At 42.3% G+C, this 22219-nt stretch overlaps 2 gene segments (V, D, J or C); both read left to right on the forward strand.

Moving 5' to 3' along the window:
• LOC110325298 overlaps positions 1-22219 on the forward strand; it is a 525591-nt gene that overhangs the window by 426455 nt on the left and 76917 nt on the right.
• On the forward strand, positions 4463-20811 carry LOC110325300. The segment is given in 6 exon segments: positions 4463-4538; positions 4621-4760; positions 17723-18001; positions 18517-18582; positions 18937-19053; positions 20158-20811. Coding segments are annotated over 4 exon segments (558 nt in total).

Genomic DNA, 22219 nt, shown 5'->3' on the forward strand with positions numbered 1-22219 from the left:
CTGGAGTCTCCTGCTGCTGTTGCAGTTTTGACAGCGCAAACAACAGAGAATTAGAGCAAGCTTCTCAAAATGTGGCTCTGTCAAGGCCTCAGGTTCCCAAGACCTGCTCAGAGGACCCATGAGAATCAGATCTCTTTTCATAATAACAAAACAGTGTTTCTTCTTTCACCATGTTGACATTTGCACAGATGGAGCAAAAGCAATGTTGGGTCAAACATCAAATGCCTTAACATGAGGCAAGGGAGTTATATCAATGTTCTAATAATATTCCCTGTGTTCTTCACTGCCTCATATTTACAAGGGAAAAAAGTAGCTTCAAATAAACCTTTTATTGACTCTATCAGCTTTTGGGGGCTGTGAGTGCCTGTTTGCATGAATGTGTGCAGATATTAGTGCATTGTGTAGTTATAAAACTCTGTTCAGGTTGTCATAAGTGAACACCATGGACTTAAGCAACAGAAAGTAATTTTCTCATGGTTCTTGGGCTAGAGGTCCAAAACCAAGGACTGGCCTGGTTGGTCTGTTCTTAAGTCTCATGCAAGGTGGACAGCTTCTTGCCATATTTTCACATGATCTTTCTTCTGTGTGCACACATATCCCAAATTCCTCTTTTATAAGGATATAATTTGGGTGTATAGACAATTTATCTATGATATCTGCCATGCCATTGATCAGAGTATCTATTTGGCTGATCCAGTTGGGTACTTTATTATCTGTTTCCTCCATTCTGGTAACTCCGTGTGTATCCCGCTCAAAACAATGCTCTTGATAGAAAAAAAGACAACCTTACCCAATAGAGGAAGACCATATTTAGGTCAAAGGTATATGAGCAGCTGCTATGCTCCCAAGCTAGAACCTGCAAACAAACTTCCAAAGTTATCAATTATGTTGAACTAGGTCTCACCTGAGAGCCTCATTTCCAAGAACAGTCATGTTCTGAAGTTAGAGCATGTTGTAGAATTCTGTCTTTGGGACATCACAAGGACAATTCTATCTTGAAGTTGGAATATACATGAATTCCTGCAGGAAACTCATTGATAGAGTGGACACCCCATTGACAGAGTGAGCACCCCATTTACAGAGTGGGCACCCCATTGACAGAGTGGGCACCCCTAGAGCTCACTGTGTGACTTGCAGCAAATGTTTGCTATTTATGGAATCTCATGGAAGAGCTTTGTAAACTCTGAGCTTCCTGCTCCTTCTAAGTTTAGTTATTTAGCTTCCAGAATCTTCCAATTCTTACCACCATGAGAGACTGTCTCAGTTCAGTGAAAATAACAACATATCATCAGTAACAGAAAACTAATAACTGAAGGCTTGGATGGCCCAGCAGTTCACGTGACTGCTGTGCACGTGTGAGGACCAGAGCTTGGATCTGCAGAATCCATGTAAATGTTGGGTGGCCATGTCAGCCACCTATAATTCCAGCTTTGGGGGCAAGAGTCAGGATCCTCTGAAAAAGCTGGCTGGCAAGACTAGCCATGTCAGTGAGTTCTGAGAAACCCTGCTTCAACCAGAGATCGAAGAGAAACTGGGTAACTCTGGACCATAATCTCATGCCTCCATTTGCATGGACATGAATGTGCACCAATACACACACACACAAACCATGCATACACACATACATACCATATACACATGTTAGCTGACTTAACTGCTCTGATATTTTCATATTATGTAACATACTATAATAAACTTCCAGCAGCCGCTTTACTCACTGAATCAGTTACTTCTCTGATGAATGGTGGATGATATTACTAAGCCATCCTTGGATAGAAGTTTCATTCAAACTGCAGAAGGCTCACCATTTAAATATAACACAGTAAGTTCTCCAAAATGGCTTCAGACTCCAGATTCTAACTCTCAAGAAACTATCTCCTGCCACATTTTGGTTGTATCACTACTTAGTTGTATAGTACTGTTGTGACTATATTCTGTAACAAATAGTGCTACATTTTTAGTCTAATGTCTTACTTTTGCAGCAGGCCACCTGGATTTGGTTTCAAGATATGGATTGTGTTCAAATCTATTCCACATGATAAAAAAAAAAAAAAAAAAAAAAAAGGACATGACGGTGTAAGGAGATCCTGGAAGAGTATATAGGATGTAGGAAAGGAGGTGATAGTATAATCTCAAAAAACATATTAAATGAGGGAGTACAAATGGTTAATAAATATATGAAAGCAATNAAAAAAAAAAAAAAAAAAAAAAAAAAGGACCCAGGCAGAAACAACAGTGACTTCCGAGGACATATTCTTTATATCACAGAAGGTTTGAAAACGCTGGTAGAAATGGACGATGAGGAGCTTGGAACTGAAACACTGTCATTTGCATCAAAAATGCCAGCGTCAAGAGTAGGGGTTCACCATGCCTATTGTACATTGTGTGATAGCAAATCTGTATCTACACAGCTGGGAAGGGAGAATGAAGAGCTGGGGGCTATAGTAGCTGCATCCTTGCTAGGGTACCCAGCTTCTTCTTTCCTACAATAGTCTCTCTCAGCAGTTTCTCCTGATCACTCCTTGGGAAATCTTGCACACCAGTACTAGGGTGGAAGTCTTCGTGTGGCATATGAGTTAGCCGGGAGTTGATTTCATCAGCACAGTGAACATCCACCTCTGGACGTCTCAAAGACTAACGTCCAACAGGAGCATAGTCAAGGGTGTGAGTTACAATTCTTTATTCTCCTCTAAGCCTCTGCATGTAGTCGTTACATCTAGGTGGGAAGGAGTCAGCAGAAAGACCACAAGTGAAATAACAGCTTTCCATGTTAAGCCATGGGTGCCTCTTAAGATCTCCAGGAGTGAATACCAACATTTCGTTCAGTCCTACCCCCTCTTGATAAACAAGAAGCACCAAACTCACACACTCCCATTAATATTCAACATTTAACAGGCTCACTTTAGAAGAACCTATTGCGCTGCCGTGTTTTCACAGTGATGCTCACGGTGATCAAGAGCAAACAAGATTAGTATCTGAGAGCATGATTCAAGGACATGACTCAGCCCAAAACCAGAAGTGGAATATCTCTATAACTAAGACGTATCTGTTGCATTTAGGCAGAATTACTGTCTCTGCTGGATCTGGTTGTGCCTTGACCAAGGTCACTGGGCCATTAAGAAGTAGCTGGAATGTGTGAGGAGGCCCTAGGGCAAGGCAGCATCAGCTGGAGACATGGATACCTTTTATAAAGCCCACAGAGGAGAGTCTGTTTACCAAGCGGGAGCCTGTACTGCTGCCAGGACAAACCCAGCAGGTGTCATTTCTCTCACAGGACACCACATGGGCTACCAGCTCCAAATTAAGCAACTGAGAGGTCAGTGGAGAGGATACAATTTTAAATTTACCTGAAAGCCTTTTACAGACCTCCTAACACTACCCAAGGGGAAAGCACTTCAGGCAGAAGAGGTTCTGAGGCTTGGCGGGAAAGAAGAAAAACTACATTGACCACAAACATTCTCTGCCTAGCCCACACAGCGTGTGGCACTCACAGAAGACTTTCAGATATCTAACACAGTCCCCGGTGGGAAGCCATCTGAGGGAAGACAGGCCAGAAAGTATGCATTGATAGGGGTGGACATTATAATTTCTAAAAGTCCACTCTGACCCCAGAGCAGAGCCAGCCAGCAGGGCGGCAGGCATTAGACAGTAAGTACCCAGGCAAGTCTGGCCTGAACTAACTGCCAAACCCTTTGATCGTCTGTGGCTTGGCATGCAGAAAACACCTGGCTGGGGGTTCTCAGAGGCATGTGATACAAAGCCCAGGGAAGGTTTTTGCAAAGCTCTGTAGCACCGTGATCGGAGGGATACGAGCACAGTGTTTGAAACCCCACAGGGACCTGTACAAAAACTGCAGGGTGAAGAACCATCTCCCAGGCCTCCTGCCTGGGCCAGCCACCACGGAGGGGAAACATAGCCCGGCAAGCTGCCCTTGTTTGGAAGCCTGGAAAAAAATGTCAGGAAGATGACTGGACAAGAGATGACCCCCACCTGCTGGCCTCTGTCCCACAGCTGTTTCCTGGGTAAAACTGATACTTTGTCACTTACTTGTTAGCTAAGAGTATCCTTGGAGTGTTCCCCTGTTGGTTCTACAGCATTTTAAGAGCTAAATGAGACTTTCCATGTGGAATTTGTGAAGTCAGGTCCCTAGAGAAACTTACCTGAGTTCTTTCCTTTTGCAGCCCGGAAGGTGGGCTTGACAGAAAGTTGATCTGCTCGTGGCCAGTTCCCTAGCCACACTTAGCAGTTTTGAAGTTTTCTCCCTGGAACTAACCAGCTCTTCAGAGTGCCTTCTTCTTCTCCCTGTTGTCCTATAGATTCTCTGACCTTAAGGCCGTGTGACACATATAAAAACCTTAACTGGGATAGTCATGAATCCAAGACCTGACAGTGCTGGCTTTCTGAGACAAAGAACTATGTGTGGGTCTACATTTAAAACAACAGAAAGCTCTGCCAAGAGAATTTCGTGTGTGTACTGTGCAGGAAAGGTTTACTATGGAATATGTTGTTCCCACATGGTGCTCAGACATCAACCTTCCGTAAGCGAACCCATCCTGGTACATGATGTTAAGTCACGATGAGCCAGCTGGATGAGTAACACATGCTGTCTTTAAAGGATAGAAGTATGAAAGCCCTCCAGCCATGACATCAGAGTGAGAAGAAGATGGGAAACAGCTGCCAAGGTTTTTGGAATGGCCTCAGTAGCTGTGCTACTGACAAACTCGTCTTTGGACAAGGAACCCAAGTGACTGTGGAACCAAGTAAGTCGTTTATTTGTCTGGGTTGGGGGCTGAGGGATCTTCCACCTAAAGAGGTTGGAAGTATGAGGAGATGTGAAAGGAGTAATAGCCGCATCCCTGGTGATCCAGGCGTGTTGAGGAAGATGCCTGGGATGAGGTGGACTCTGGTCAGCTCCTACATAGAGCAGGGTTGTCTTTTAAAAAGTAGCATTTGGGGGATTTGAAAAAAAAAATGCATCTCAGAAGAACCTGAGAGAATTGTGACTGCTCCAGAGAATCAAGCCAAACTGTAGAAATGACAGAGTGGGACAGCTCAGCAGAATCAGGACAAATGTGTGCTCGGGTGATCCATCCTATAGCAATGGCTCCAGATTTAAATACTGCTGATCTTCCTTAGGCCAGACGTCTGTTCCTGGGACAGCACAGAATAAATTCAGTGTCCTGGTCATGGAGCATGAAGCCAGAATAAGTAGACATTCACTACAAGTGTGTCAGTCAGCACAGTCCTCTGTGGGAGGAAGGTGTCTAGACACCAAATACTCCTGTCTATTTGGTCAAACTGCAGAGAGAGAAACTATAACTAGAGAGAAATAATGATGGAGCAGTGTGGTTCCCAGTGAGACCAGATCCAAGAATAAGAATTAATGAGAACGTGGGACTTTCAACCAAGAGACACTTAAAAAAAAGTCTGCGGGAGCTCCCTAAGGTCTTTCAGAATCCGTGTTCCTAGCTACTCTACGGTAGTCACACTAATGGTGATGAAGAGCGTATTCTATACAAAATTTGTCCGTCACACTGAAGGTGTTGAGTGTACTCTATACAAAAGGTGTCTATTAGAATATCATTTCAATTGCCATCTTAATTCAACAGTTTCTTGCTATTAAAAAAGATGGTGTTTCCCACTTGGTAGAAGCTGTGGCCAGGTAGCGGATACGGACCCTAAGCCAAGGGTCTACCAAACCCGCAAGGTAAACTCCACTGCAAAGGTCCCAAAAACTTTAGTGATAAGCTGGTGCTCACAAGTCACCAGACTGGCTTCTAGGAGAGCAACAAGGCTCTCTGCCCTGCCGCTCTGACTTTCCACTTGTTTTCCAAGGCTAAGAGAAGGCCTGTAATTTTAAAGTAAGAGGTCAGGGGCGTCCTGAGTGTGGGAAGTGAAAGCAGCCAAGGATCTGGAGCCAAGAAGGGAGATCCAAGTCGGAGGACATCTTCAGAACCCCCACGAGCACCTACTGTAGACACACAGAGCAAGGGAGAGACAGACCTGAAGCTAAAGTAACAGTCAAGTAGGGAAACTCAAGTTTGCCATCCTTTGGAAGAGTTTGTAAAGTCAAGCAACTCAGACTTTTGCCTTTAAATTTCTTTGACTTTGAAATATCTCACTAAAATAACAGCATGTCCCCACTCCCCAGGTGAGGTAGTGACCAATTTCCCTAATCTCCCTTTGTTCATTTGAAGCTCTTCCTAATGAGTTAACTTGCTCTGATCTACTGGGCCCATGTCCCCCCAAGTGTAGAATAGCAGAAATTGCTTCTCAAATCCACATGGCTTAAAGTTTCCTTTTAATTATATTTTAACTTCAAAAGTAAGTGAACTTAAGGAAAATGATTTGGCAAACTGCAGCAGGTAGATCTGACCCTCTTCCCCCTCCAAAGAAAGAAATGTGATTAATTGAAGTTTGCCAGACGCCCAGCCGGGGCATTACATTATTCTCTGAGCTAGAAAAGCTAAGAAGCGGCTTGGGGGTAGGACCCAGAATAGTTTTAAATAGCGCCTTCCTTTTAACCAACCAGTGCTGCACTAATGAGCTATGGCTGCAAACAGGGCCTTTGTCTTATCTGAAGCCAAATTTCTTTTGATTCTTTCTTCAGGAGCCTCTTTCAATCTCTTGCTTGCAAGGTTCCCAGGAAGCCCCACGCTAACTGGTCAGATCCACACACAGCAGCAGATCCCACTGGGTAGTCTAGCCCAACATGGAGAGTAAACCTGGGGATACCATGCAATAAGTCACCACCATAGAATCATGTGCACACAGTGTTCATGGCAGGAGTTCACAGAAGGGTCATGGTCCTCAGAAACAGCATCCTAAATGAAGGTGGCTGTAAGATGCCTCACAGTGCCCTCTGTTACTGTATACCAGCCTTACATCACAATATTGCTTTGGGGGTGCTTACCTTGCATCAGTTCTTTTCTTCAATCTCTTGTGAAATTAGTTACCACTTTGTGTTTTTGCATACCAGGAAAGTGAATCCAGGAGGGGGTTACCCAAGATCACACAACTTAGCCAAACCCTAGTTTAAGTCACCTGTGTGGTCCCAGCGTCTGTGCTTTGAAGGTCCCTGCTGTTCTGCCAAGCTGTATTGCACACAGCCAGGGTCCATCCCACTTGGAACAATCACCCCTTCGGGACTCTGTGCTGTTTCCTTTCCAGCTGCCATTTCCAGCACCTCCCTTACCAAGAAAGGGCTCCTACCTCATATCCACACCATCCCTCTCCTGAAGCAGAGGGTAGGCTCCTCACTCATGCTCCAACTTTAGAGCCTCAGAGTTCCTAACACAGAAAGGCCCAGACAGTTCGTCAGAATATCTGCCTGCTCCCCTTGGAGGGCTGCCTAACTCTAGTCACTGGCTCTTCAACAGCTCCCTTCCCCCACTCCTTTCTCGTAAGCATCTCCCTGAACGGACTCTTTATGCATTCAGTTCTCTACTTAGAGCCATTTTCCCACCAGAGACTGGTATAGCTTTCTCCCAACCCCTGCTTAGAAATGTGAGACCTTCCCAACCCACCCACAAAACCCCTTCTTCCACTCTATTATTTATAGTCCCTTTGTCTGTCTAAAACTGTCTGTGGATTTATTATCTATCTTCCTTGGTCCATGGAGATAAATGCGTTAAGATTTACTTTCCACAAAGACGTTTAAGACACTGACTGTATTTTGTTACATAAATGATTCAGTCCATCAGAGGACACCTCTGTTGTGGTATACCAAACTGGAAGCAACAAAGCAGAGCCCTGATCCGCAGCCTGGGGCATGGCACTGTCACCTGTGCCAAGCACTATTTTAGGTTCAAGGTGTCAGCCCCAACAGAGCAGATCAAAATTCGTATGCTGTAAAGGCAAATGACACAAGGTTAACAGACTGTAGGCTGCAACAAGCCAAGATCCGAGAAGTGGGATAAAAGGCACATACAGAAGGGACCAGGGTGTGATTTTAAACAGAAAGTCTCATTGGAAAGGTGGTATTTGATACGGCAGAGTAAACCTTTCAGCTTCCCAGAGGAATGGGACTTCCAGGCAATGGGGACATTGTGATCTCTGGAGTGTGTGAAGAATGGTCAGTAGGCTATATGTCAGAACAAAAACTTTTTATATGTCAGGGAACAAACTTGAAAGAGAGACTGGAGAGATGGTTTAGTTGGCAAAGTGCTTACCATAAAGCATGAAGACTTGAGTGCAGAGCTTCAGAACTCGTGTAAAAAGCCTGGCATAGTGGCCCTTGCCTGCAATCCTAGCCCTGGGGAGGCAGAGACAAGAGACTCCCTGGCTCTCACTGGCCAGATAGCCTTGCCTAATCAGTGAGCTCCAGGTTCCATGAAAGATTCTGGCTCAAAAAAGGTAGAGAATGATAGAGAAAGATACACAGCAGTCTCTCTCTTGCTTACACGTGCATGCATGCCTCAGGGGTGGGGGAGCTTAGCAAAGAGGCTTTATCTCCAGTGACAGCACCTGTAGAATGGACCTAACAATACCAGCTCATTATCTTGTTTACAATGTCTACTAAAATAATAGGGAGACCAGTGTTTGTTAAGTAGTATAAGGTTTTGTTATGAATGGTAATTTTACATAGTTACTATGAACTCTGGGACAGACCCACCTCTATGAACTCTGGGACAGACCCACCTCTCCTGAGTTAGTGGTCCTTGCCCGAGAGCACTTTGCCCTTCCTTGTCCAGACGATGGTCCAGGACCTGGTGACCATTATCTTACTTGAGTCTTCCTATAACTATTTCTGCTCACGATGGCCATTTAGTATTTCAGCAAAACCAACACGATTCCTTTCTCTTACGGAAAATGAGATTGTCAGCAAAAATCTAGGGATAAGAAATGGCAGATCGAAGAGCTACTAGCCAAAAGCCTAGGGGCTTCCCTAAAATGTCAACATTCAGAAGATAAAAGAAGTTAAACAGGCTGCAAAGTACAACACTCAGCTCTGAGAAGCCTTCACAAGGTTCCATTCCTGTAGCCACCCTCACGCTGATCCACCAACCCTAGCCAAACGACGAAGCAGACTGAAAGGGATAAAGAGCAAAGAATTCAACTGATGCCTAAGCTAGTGCCATGGCAGTGTAGCTTAGCTATGGAAGTGGGGATCCGCTCATCACAGAACCTGAGAGTAGCACTTAGACCAGCAATTCTCTGCTTGTGGGTTCTGACCACTTTGAGGGTCGAATGAACCTTTTACAGGAGTTTGCATATCAGATATTCTGCATATCAGATATTTACATTATGATTCATAACCATAGAAAATTACAGTTATGAAGTAGCAATGAAATAATTTTATGGTTGGGCGTAGATCACACAAAATGAAGAACTACATTAAAGTGTTGCAGCAATAGGAAGGTTGAGAGCCACTGCCTTAGAGTCAGTAACACAGTGGAGATAAATGAGGCTTCTCAGGGGATTGGGAGGCTTCTCAGGGGATTTGAAACTCATTATTTGTTGCAATGAATTAGAATAAACTTTTAGGACAAATGTATTAGGTTTTTCTTAATGAAATACTCTATACATGATTGAAAACTCTATCCCGAAGTTCAATAAGAGTACATTTTCTACAACGACCTTGATAGGGTAAGTTTCTGGTTCTGGCCCTCTGGCAGGAACTAGGACCACAGCTGCTCCATATGAGAAGAGTCTCTCAGGGTAAGAATTGTGACTATAGTGTAAGAGGGGAGGTTAGGAATAAGGAAAAGGCATGAAAGGCATTAAATGTACTCTATCTATCTATCCATCTACCTATCTGTTTATCTATCTCACCTTGGTTTCTTTTCTTTCTTTCATTTTTCTGTGAGAACTTGCATTGAACCAGCAAGGCTGGCCTCAGATTAAGTGATCCCAAAGATCCCATGCTAGCCAGAGTAACACTTCCCTCTCCTGTAAGCCGGGAATGTGGAGGATCTGCACAAGGCATCAGGGACTCATATCTCAGAGAAACACAGACACTGACTCCAGAAAAACTGGGAAGTGATGGTGTTCTCCTGAAAGCATTATCCACTGGTAACCTGATCCAGTGTTTGAAACCCAGGTTTCAGTGGTTTGGCTATCAGAAGTGAAGCCACTGGAGTCAAACCAGAGACCAACAGTCTTTCTAATAGCTAAAAAATTCCAAGTCCATTGGGGGAAGCCATTATGTCTTACATGACGACATGTGTGTTCTTCTTATTCTAGAGGAAGTAAAGAAGTGGGAAAGGTATGTGAGAATGGAAACCCTGGCAGTCCTGAGTGACTGGTAATCAGCTTGGTCTCTGCCTCTCAGAGGATAATAAAAGCTTGAAAAGGTTCTCCACTGCCTATTGCTACCAGGGAAACAGTGGGATTTGTTATATTTTCTTATTTCTAAGGAGACAAATACCAGAGCAACGAAGAGAAGGAGGGAAACAAAATTACGCTATAGCCAATTGCAGTCTGATTGATGTTTGGTAAATTGCATCTGAGCAAAAAGCACTATGTTTCATTTTCTCTTTAAACCTTTTCCACTTGAAATTCAGAATTATCTTCTGTGCTAAGAGTCAAATCTTTAAGTCTGAACCTTTGGGAGTTTTGGGGAAAAGGAGAGTGAAGAAATAAATCTTTACTATCTGTTGGGACACTAACCAAACTTCCCTGTGATCTTGTACTTTCTTCTCTGGTTTCTACCTGCAGTGATAGAAGTGAATATGATATGTGACGCTCAGGTGCAGAAAGTGAGAATTTCAAATCAGGTCTTGAGTTCTAAAAGCTGCAACTTCCAATGATGGCCCTCTGTTACTGTCATTCTCTTTTCTGTGGTTCTAGCTCTAGTCCTTGAGTTTGGTGATGGTATTGTGTGGTCTACACAGTCATGATGACTACTATGCCTTCCTGAGACTTGTATCTGACTCCAGGATCAGAAGAAATTAGAAAAAGAAACTAAATGAAGACAACAACACAAGGATTGACATGTCTGACCTACAGGCATGATAGAGCACCAGTGGGGTCTTGCCAACCACAACTATTTGTTACTCAAGTCCTTGTCTTGAGTCTTCAGGTCCTTGGCTCTCTTCTGGGATCAGTAATTTAAAAGCAAACTCATTACCACCATGAAACTCACTCTGAGTAATGGGGGAAGATAGGACTCAAATCAAAATATACTGTTCATGGTTCAAGAGAAGGGAACCAAAGTGTGAGAAGACAATGTTTCTAAGGTCTGCTCACCTTCCTTTCAATCAGTAAGAAATCTAGTATTCTATCTCTGTACCCAGCTACTGTGTTTTTCTTGAAAGCCTTCTCAAATAACTTGGGAGTTAAATTTTGCGTCATGAAGTCAGCTGTCCGTCGCCCTCTCTTGCTTTGCTTCAGTCCTGTTCCCTCATCTCTTAGATGGAGACTCTGTGCTCGCTTTCCTATCCAAACATTCAGCTATCAGCTTCAAAAGAAAAGGACATGCTGTGTACTTGGCCTCCTGACTCATCAAGGACAACTTTACAATTCTCTGAACTGTAGCCTCTATAGGCTGAGTTGCAGGCTGAGAGGCAAGACACAGATGTTGAAGCTCAGGCCCAGGGTTGGTCCTAGACTGGTTATCTGCAAAGCAAGATTATAACGTGCTCCTGGGACACCCGACAGATGTTTTTTGGAACTGGCATAAAGCTCTTTGTGGAGCCCCGTAAGTTGATTTTTTTTTCTATATTTCTATGGATAATTTGAATCCTGGAACTAGAGCTACCATCCATTTTATATTACAAATTATTACTAGTAGATTCCCTTGTATCTCAGAGTTAGAGTGGGACAGATGTGAAGGTGCTGAATTTCTAACATGCTTCTGTTACTACTTTTATTTTTAAATATATAGATATTAAAACTCTAGTCCTTATTTATTTCTTAAATCTACAGATCAAACTTGAAAATACAAAGAAATCTTTTTAAAATTACACTAATAAATGTATCACCTAAGGGGAAGGGAGGCAGTCATAGGGGGTGTGCTTGGGCTCCAACTCCCCAGGAAATTGTTTGCTTCCTGCACATATCTTTGGCTGAGCTAACCAGTCTGCATGCCTCCTTACAGAGCACAAATCTCCTACGGCTCAGAAGGCTTCAGAGACAGGTGGTTATTCAAGTCAGAACAACCAGGTAGAATAAACTTTGGGACTTAAGTGCAATTCCACACTGGCAAAGAGCCTTGAAATTCCAAGTGACATTTCTTCTAGATGTCACAATTCTTAGAGAAGCAGTAATCCTACTCTTCTCTAAGTGGTAATGCACTATGTGGTTCTACCATGGATAATATCTAAGTTTGTAAGTCATAAAGAGCATTTAGAAAGGATGTTGTCTTCTCTTCGTGTTGGTTCCCAGCAGTTAATTTTAGCATTATATGAGCGCTCATAAGAGGAGAATGTCTGAAAACTAAGTGGTATTGTCCAAGCAAATATACCTGGAAAAGCATTGAAATATAGATATATTTGTAGAATAACGAAAGACTGTTCTCAAAAGATAAACACTGAAATTTTTCACTTAAATCTTATCTTCAAATATTTGTTTAAATCAAATACAGACTAGACTAAGTCCCATAGGGCAACTACATGTCTCCATTCTACTTATTTAAAAAGGAAGGTCCAACTTAAGCCAGATTCTGTTTTCCCTAGTTAGCATGACAACCAGATGCCAATGAATTGATTGGGTAAACTTTTCCTTCGATTGTTTTAAACATAATGGATCTTAACTTAGAGAGAGAGACTGAGAAAACGTTTTATTAAATCAATGCACTATATTCAATTTTAAAACCTGACTAATACTTTCAAGGCTCAGCACATACATGCATGAACCTCTTCAAACATCCATCTTGCCAGTTGTGTTATAATATTCGTATTATTCAGAAGTGATCTCCCTTGCTTAAGATGATTATTGATGATAGCTTCTTAGCGATAGATTTTAAAATTCACACAAGCGGCTGGGCCCAGAACCATACACTGTACTATTGGCACTCGGGAAGCTGAGGCAAGAGGACTGAGAGTGGGAAGTTTGCTTTAACTGCTTTAAACTTAGTGAGACCCTGTCTCAGCAAAACCCAAGCAAGCCTTCAGCGTCCAACTTACTCAGATGGGATCATACTCCTGAGTAACTGATAAGGTAGGGGTTTAACTTGGCTTTGGTTATTTTGGTGGGTTTGTTTTGTTTTGTTTGAACAAATTGCTAGCTCCTCACTCTCTTGAAAAATCAACCACAAAATACATGCCCAGCCACAAAAAGGATAATGAACAAGAGATAGCAGGCATCTGAAAGGAGAGGCAAGAGATGAAGACTTGTGGTTTCCAGCCGTTAATGCTGGGGTTATCAGTTTTGCTGGCTGCGACTTCAGTGTGTAAGAAGACTAAAAACGTAAGGTTTTCTCAGGAGGGTTTAGAGCAGAGAATTCTAAGAAACTCTTTGAAAAAAGAAAGAAAGAAAAGAGAGCCAATCTTGTCAAGAGCCAAAGCCAAAATAGTCATAATCTTAGGAATTAGCTTTCTGCCCCCTGAGTGCCAGAACAGATCCCAATCTTTCGGTTGATCTTCTTGGTGGAGGAAAAAAACTGGAGAATTACAGTTTACTCGTGAGGTAGCCTTCTCTGAAGAGTTTGTTCTCTTAGGATATCCCTGATCGGCCCTGATCCAGTTCTACTGTGGAGAGCAGCAAGCACCTTCTCATCAATAGTCACTCCTCTCAACCAATCCGACCAACTGATTTGGTTATAGTTTCACTATCATGGACCCCATCACTAAAACTCAAATCCAGACTCTGGAGAGAGCATTTAAAGCATCAGCCTGCTTCTTCTTGCACATACATTACCAAGCTTTTCTGATAAGGAAGACCTGCTGCCTTGACCATAACCCATAAGAGATAAAGAAAACATTGTAATTCAACATAGTTTTTATTTGAGACCAACAAGCCAAACCCAACTCCTTTTTAGTAAACAAGAAAAGTTACTGTTGAAAGTAAAAACAGAAACAAATGTTTAGAAATCTGTCCAAGGGTCAGTTGTCCTTCCTTGTTGTATGTAAAACAAGGCTCCTTCCTTCGCAGTTATTTGAAGATAATGCAGAAGCCAAGTCTCTGAGAACACAAAATTTATCTCAGTTCAGGAACTTCCATCAGGCAGTTAGTTGTCTTTCTCAAAGCATCAGGATTTCTAGTTTTCAAGAAAGGAGGAGAAAGTGCATACCTTGATTAGTGGTAGGTTCTGTTCAAAAGCAAAGTGTGAAAGAAGAGGAGGCAGATAGAGGATCCAGTTCTGGGACCAGCATTCATTCCATATCCCCTTTTAGAATAAAAAATGGGCTTAGCTGGTTTTATATCTACAAGTACTTTCTGAGAATGGTAGTTGTTATCCTCTGATGGTGTGTGCCTACAATCCTAGTACTCAGGAGATGAAAACAGAAGAATCACATGTTCAAGGTCATCCTTGTGTCTAGAGCAAGTTCAAAGCCAGTCTGGGATGCATGAGACCCCGTCTCAAAAGAAATGACTCAAAGAAAATAGCAAAAAATCTATAATCTCAGTACTAAGGAGACTGAGACAAAAGGATTAAGAGTTTGAATACAGAGTCTGGAGAATTGGCTCAGTGGTTAAGAGCTCTGAATGTCTTTCAAGAGGCCCTGATTTCGATTCCTAGCAACCACATGGTCGTTCACAACCATCTGTAATGGGATGCAATGCCCTCTTCTGGTATTTCTGAGGATAGCTACAGTGTACTTATATACATAAAACAAATAATTCTTTTTTTTACATCATTTTTTATTAAACTAATAAAATTTATTTTAAAATATACAACTCAGTATTGACATTTTTAAGTCATCAAAATAATTTATAATGGTTAAATACCTCTTTAATAGACTTGATATCTTCTGAAGCTAAAAGTAATATGTACTCAACCAGTTTTTAAAATCTATTTGGAACATTAAACATGATAGAAGTAGGAAAAAACCTCTTGTGAAGTCCTCTGTGAAAGGAATTGTGACAGGTTCCTGATTAGATAGAAACCTTTCCATCTCCAGGGGAGAATATGCAACATAACTGTGGCTTCATAGAATGAATTGGGTAGTGTTCCTTCTGATTCTATTTTGTGGAATAGTTTGAAGAGTATTGGTATTAGGTCTTCTGTGAAGGGCTGATAGAACTCTGTACTTAACCCACCTGATCCTGGTATTTATTTATTTATTTATTTATTTATTTATTTATTTATTTATTCATTCATTCATTCATTTATTGTTGGGAGACTTTTAATGACTGCTTCTATTTCTTTAGGTGATATGGGACTGTTTAGATGGTTTATCTGATCCCGATTTAACTTAGGTATCTGGTATCTATCTAGAAAATTGTTCATTTCATCCAGATTTTCCAGTTTTGTTGAATATAGGCTTTGATAATAGGATCTGATAACTTTTTAAATTTTCCTCCATTTCTATTGTTATATCTCCCTTTTCATTTCTGATTTTGTTAATTTGGATGCTGTCTCTGTATCATCTGATTAGTCTGGCTAAAGGTTCATCTATCTTGTTGATTTTTCTCAAAGAACCAGCTCCTGGTTTTGTTGATTCTTTGTATAGTTCTTTTTGTTTCTACTTGGTTGATTTCAGCCCTTAGTTTGATTATTTCCTGTGATCTACTCCTCTTGGATGTATTTGTTTCTTTTTGTTCTAGATCTTTCAGGTGTGCTGTTAATCAGGTAGTGTATGCTCTCTGCAGTTTCTTTTTGGAGGCACTCAGAGCTGATTTTCCTCTTAGCACTGCTTTCGTTGTGTCCCATAAATTTGGGTATGTTGTGCCTTCATTTTCATTAAATTCTAAAAAGCCTTTAATTTCCTTCTTTATTTCTTTCTTGACCAAGTTATCATTGAGTCGGGCTTTGTTCAGCTTCCATGTGTACATGGGCTTTCTGTTGTTTTTGTTGTTATTGAAGACCAGCCTTAATCCATGGTGATCTGATAGAATGCATGGGATTACTTCAATCTTCTTGTGTCTGTTGAAGCCTGTTTTGTGACCGATTATATGGTCAATTTTGAAGAAGGTGCCATGAAGTGCTGAAAAGAAGGTATATTCTTTTGTTTTAGGATGAAATGTTCTATAGATACCTGTTAAATCCATTTGGTTCATAACTTCTGTTAATTTCAATGTGTTTCTGTTTAGTTTCTGTTTCCATGATCTGTCCATTGATGAGAGTGGGGTGTTGAATTCTCCGACTATTATTCTGTGAGGTGCAATGTATGCTTTGAGCTTTAGTAAACTTTCTTCCATGAATTTGGGTGCCCTTGCATTTAGAGCATAGATGTCCAGAATTGAAAGTTCTTCTTGGTAGATTTTTCCTTTGATGACTATGAAGTGTCCTTCTTTATCCTTTTTGATAACTTTTGGTTGAAAGTTACTTTTATTCGATATTAGAATTTCTACTCAAGCTTGTTTCTTGGGACCATTTGCTTGGAAAATTGTTTTCCAGCCCTTTACTCTTAGGTAGTGTCTGTCTTTGACACTGAGGTGCGTTTCCTGTGTCCAGCAAAATACTGGGTCCTCTTTACATATCCAGTCTGTTTTTCTATGTCATTTTATTGGGGAATTGAGTCCATTGATTTTAAGAAATATTAAGAAATAGTGATTGATGCTCCCTGTTATTTTTTATGTTATTTTTATGTTTTGTGGCTATCTTCTTTTGGGTTTGTTGAAAGAAGATTACTTTCTTGTTTTTAATAATTCTTTTTTTTAAAAAAGAGTTTAAATACATCCTGGAATACATAAAATTATATCAAACAATCATAAACAAAAATTACTCAAATATAATTGTAGTCCGGCCCTTAAATAAGAATCAGGTCCACCCAAATTGAGATAAATCTACCATTTACTTTCAGTGGGATCTCTTTAAGTCTATAAAACAGGGAAAACACCCTATAATACCTTCAACATCGCCATCCTCAAGTTTGAGTTGACTATGCAGACCTTTTTGGAAGTCTGTGCTTTCAATTGACATAGTGCAAAATAGGAGCACATTGAAGCCAAAGAATGAAATTGAATATAATCCTCAGAAATACTATCTACCGCATATGAGACACCGTCTCATCTTGGCTTGGCATTCGAGAAACACAAACTAAACAGTGAGGCTAGGTGGACTGGTCCGCAGACCCTGGGATCTCCTGCCTTGGAAGATGCCTTCCCAGTGCTGAGATTACAAGCACAGGCCACCATGTGCAGTATTTTTATGTAGGCTTTGGAAATCAAACCCAGGTTCTCATGCTTACAGAGCAAGCATTTACCAGCTGAGCTATCCCCCCAGCCTTTTGAGGTTGTTGCTTTTGATTTTGATTTAGTTCGGTTTGGTTTGAGACAGGGTATCATGTAGCTGAGGCTGGACTGGTACTCAAGGATAACCTAGAACTCCTCATTCCCCTGCCTCTACCTCCCTACTGTAACATGTGGTATACCAAAGTAGGATGGGTTTATGCAGTCCCAGGGATCACACCCAAGGCCAATACTAGATCCTCAGTTCTAGAAACTTCTCTGTAGTTGTTATACCCCAACCCTCCTCCAACCCTATCTCATTTAAGCTCCTTATTAGAAGTCAAACTAACTGCCTCTTCTTTCTTCCCACCTTGTCCACACTTCCATGAAATGCTATCAAGGGTACAATACTACTAACAATGTATAGAATGTTCTAGATTCTAGCCAAAGCCTGTTTAATTCTCACTGGGCTGCAAACTATCATCTCCGTTGACTATATTTTCAGAAAGCCAGCCTCCTGCCAAACCATCTGTTTTCATCATGAAAAACGGAACAAATGTTGCTTGTCTGGTGAAGGACTTCTACCCCAAAGAGGTGAATATAAGTCTCAGATCATCCAAGAAGATTGCAGAATTCGACCCTGCTATAGTCATCTCCCCCAGCGGGAAGTATACTGCTGTCAAGCTTGGTCAGTATGGAGATTCAAATTCAGTGACATGTTCAGTTCAGCACAACAGTGAAACTGTGCACTCAACTGACTTTGAACCATATGCAAATTCTTTCGGTAAGTATCTAGCTTAAAGAACTGAAGATAAGATGGGCAAGCCAGAGGAAAGAGAAGCGAGCAATATGAACTCGGGTGGATAACTTTTGATTTAGCATTGTGCTAGTAAATAATAATAATAATAATAATAATAATAATAATAATAATAATGTGCTCGTCTCTGGCTAAGAGAGAAATGCTTCGCATCGCTCCTCTTGTTTAATCCCCACCCCTCATCTTCACCAACCATTGTTCTTTTCATACAAATGTCTGGCATCAAGGGTATCATTTAGACCAACACAAAGGCCAGAATTCCACAAGGGTGGCTGTCTCATCATGGAATTAAAAATCCTTGCCGTGCCTGCAAATTACAGAGCATCTTGATGCTGTACTGAGGATGCCAAAAAGGTCCCAAACCCAAGGAATCCTGTCTGAATAAACAACTGTGTGAGCCCCTGGCCCTCAGTTTACTGACCTAGAGTCTCCTTTGGTTTCTTCATTGTCATCAACATCTTGACCACTGTTGTTTCTTCCAGATGATGAAAAACTACCAGAACCTGAAAATGACACACAAATTTCAGAGCCTTGCCATGGCCCAAGAGGTTAGTTCAAATCAAGATTAAAACAAATTATGTTGTTATCACCTGAAAGCATCAGATTCAAAAGAAAACACACACACACACACACACACACACACACACACACACACACATTGAGCCCAGCTGGTTCCCTTGGCCCCCGTCCCAGCAGAGCTTGCCAGGCTATGAGCCAGTGTTTCCCAGACTGGCCTGCCTGGGTGGGCACAGGAGCCTGGGGGCTCTGAGTGCTGTCTGAGACCACATTGGGTATGCAGGCCAGGAAGAATCATGGTGATTTGGAGCCAACTGGTGAGAGTTGTTGACACTGTAGAAAGAAATTTGGTCTCCCCCAACTCCACTGTCCTTCCTTTCATTCAGTCACAGTTCACACTGAGAAGGTAAACATGATGTCTGTCACAGTGCTGGGCCTACGACTGCTGTTTGCCAAGACCATTGTCATCAATTTTCTCTTGACTGCCAAGTTATTCTTTTAAGGTAAGAATTGGTCACTTCATATTCCCAGCTCCACCCTAATTATGTTATAAATGGTAAAGGAGGTTAAAATGGTAATAAATAAGGCAAGTGTGGCGAAACACTCCTAGAATTCTAGCAGTTGGGAAGCCGAGGCAAGAGGATTAATGTGAGTTCAAGACCAGCCTAAACTATACAATACCAAGCCAGCCAGGGCTACATTAACAAGACATTATTTCAAAACAAAAAAATAAAGGAAAAGAAAAAGAAAAGAAAAGGAGAGGAAAGGAGAGAGGAAGGGAGGGGAGGGGAGGGGAGGGGAGGGGAGGGGAGGAGAGGAGAGGAGAGAAGAGAAGAGAAGAGAAGAGAAGAGAAGAGAAGAGAAGAGAAGAGAAGAGAAGAGAAGAGAAGAGAAGAGAAGAGGGAGGAAGGGAGGAAGGAAAGAAGAGAGAGAGACTTAGGCTTGCCTATAAAGCCTCTTCCTGGGGTATGGAGAGATGGCTCAGTGGCTAAGAGCAGTGGTTACTCTTCTAGAGAACCAGAGTTCGATTTGCAACTCACAATCATCTATAACTCAAGTTCCAAGGATCTAACGTCCCCTTCTGGTCTCCAAAACCGCTACAAACACTTGGTTCAAAGTCATACGTAGACTAAACACCCATAAACATAAATAAAATAAAATACTCTTCTCCCTTATCTTGCCCAGGAATGAGCCTACATTTTAAGAGTTGAATTGATCTATAAGCATAGTCACTCGTTCCCAAATGGGTATCTAGCTCTGCCTGTTAACTATACTAGCAGTTCAGAGGTCACAGCAGTACAAAGAATGTTACCCGAGGCATCAGAAGACCAAGCTTTAGTCCTGACCTGTGACTAGCTCCTGGATACCTCGGCCAATTTGTTTACTGTCTCTGGGCTTGGGTTTAAGAATGACTACAAGGAAGCAAACAAGTTTGATTACTATACTGACCAGCAGAACCCCTGCCATGTTAGCAGTGGCATGTTCCGCAATTGATTAATGATGTCTGTAATGCACAGTAGACACCAGCCTTCCCAAAATGATACCACCACTACAACTCTTTCCAGTCTCAGGGTCTGTGATTCTATAAAACTTTCTTTTATTTACAGGTGGGCTGGCATGAGAAGACTATGGTTCCTGAAAGAAACCAAAAGCTTAGAAAGATGCTACATCCAAGGCTTCCAACTTCTCAGTGCTTCAAACTGACCCTTCACCACCGCATTTAAACAGCTGCTAACAACACCAGCCTTTCTGTGACGGCAACGAGCCTTGCTAATCCTCCAGTCTAGAAGAAAAGCAAAAGCCCTCAAGAGTGGAGTGTGCCCCGGCTTTACCCACTGCCTTATAAAGGCATGGGAAGCTATGAAAACATATCTGTTTTATTTTGCCCCCATAACTGGTATAACTGGTGTTTCATCCTTCTCTATTTACCCGGAACTAGAAAGTGGGGACCAGTAAATCACCCGCTTCATTATCCAGGAGGAAATAGTCTTGGGAGAGAGAACCCGTATCTTTTTAGCTAAACATGGAAAGCTGCACTCAACTCATCCCTAGCCAGAGCCCCCTCCTGCTCTCCTGAGGCGAGCATGGCCCAGGCCCACCCTCTCTGTATTTACTCCAACAGTCAGGCAGGAGAGTTTTCCTAGCAGCGCTAGGGTGTGAACCATTTTAGCACTTTCTGTTTCTCCTAATACTTTACAAACAAACTCACATTTGGCTTCCTTAATGCTCTCCAAGCAGACAATAAAGCTTCTAAAATCGCATCTAACTATTCTCCACTCTATTACCGAAGATGAAAGTAAAATACCGAAAGGAAGGACACTCCTTCTGTGAACTAACTTTGTGTGCACAAACCGGCTGAGTCCCAGGCACAATACAGAGAGTACAGAATTAATACCTGTGCCTGGCCTGCAAACGACTCTCTCTGTGCAAGGGTTTTGGAAGCAGGAGTAGGGATGTGACCTCCCTCTCTCCCTGTGAAAACAGTGCTCGCATTGTCTTTGCCTGCCAGGCTGGCTTTTGACATCACTGGGCACAGATCCTTTCCCCTCAGTCTTTGCTGCTGATGCCCTTCTGCCTTTCTTCTCGGGCCTGCCTCTCTTGCATTTATTAAGCCGTTCACCTCTGGCTTCGCTCATTGTGAAGTGACTACCAGGGGAGGAAGATGCTCAGAGCTATTAGTGTCCTGGAAGCCAGGCTGAGCGTGTCAGTCACATCACAGCTTCCTGTGTTTCTGGTCTTCCACCCTATCTAGGGAACTGGGCCCTGGTTTCCTGCTGCTATTACAACAACAGCAACACCTTCAATGTGGTGCTCAGCTCTGCTAACCCCAGCTCAGCAAGGCCTCAACTTTATTGACACACCCACTAACAGGCCCTAACAACTCAATACCATAGCTCCCTCGGTTCCTATGAAAAGTATAAATCCAGGGTCATGGTGTGACATGTGAAAGAGCAATTATCACTGCCAGTTCCCTAGCTACCATCAACCACAACCTCCGAAGCAAGGGAGGGGATGCTGGGCGTCACTGGGTTCAGGCAAATCTAGATGGATAAGCCAGGTCCACCCAGGGAAAAGCAACCAAGCAATCCACCCTTTGCCTAGGATGTATGAAGAATGCCTAGTGCCACAGCAGTCACTTCTGCCACCTTGCAGCATCCGAATGCTATTCCAAAGGTGTTAGAAAAGATCGCATCCTCTTTTTCCAAGCAGAACAAAAACATTTGCCCAGCCTGCCCTCCCCTACACCTGAAAAAAAAAAAATTGATTGTACTTTGTCAAAAGTCATTCGGCGAGGCAGAGATACGGCTGGAAACGAAACCCAGGTCTCAAGGCTGGCAGCCCAAAGTTACTGTCCCAGGGGCTCCCTGTGTCACCAAAATGGGAACGATGTGTCACTCTAAATGCCACGACACTGAGCTTCAGAACTGCCTCTTGTCAGCAACAAATGAGAACTCTGACCCGCCATGCCAGGAAAAATAAAATCCTAGCATAGCACAGGACTATGAATTTCTCCCACCAAAATGAGCCTCCAAAAACTTTAAATTAATATTCTAGTTAGTATATGAATAATGAGCTTGATGGTACGATTTTCCTACTGGTATGTCATCATAGCTCATTCAGATCCACCACCACCTCCATTACTCTCACGTTCCCACTCTCTCTGTGGTC

Source organism: Mus pahari, chromosome 8 (assembly GCF_900095145.1).
Source record: "Mus pahari chromosome 8, PAHARI_EIJ_v1.1, whole genome shotgun sequence".
Classification (NCBI taxonomy): domain Eukaryota; kingdom Metazoa; phylum Chordata; class Mammalia; order Rodentia; family Muridae; genus Mus; species Mus pahari.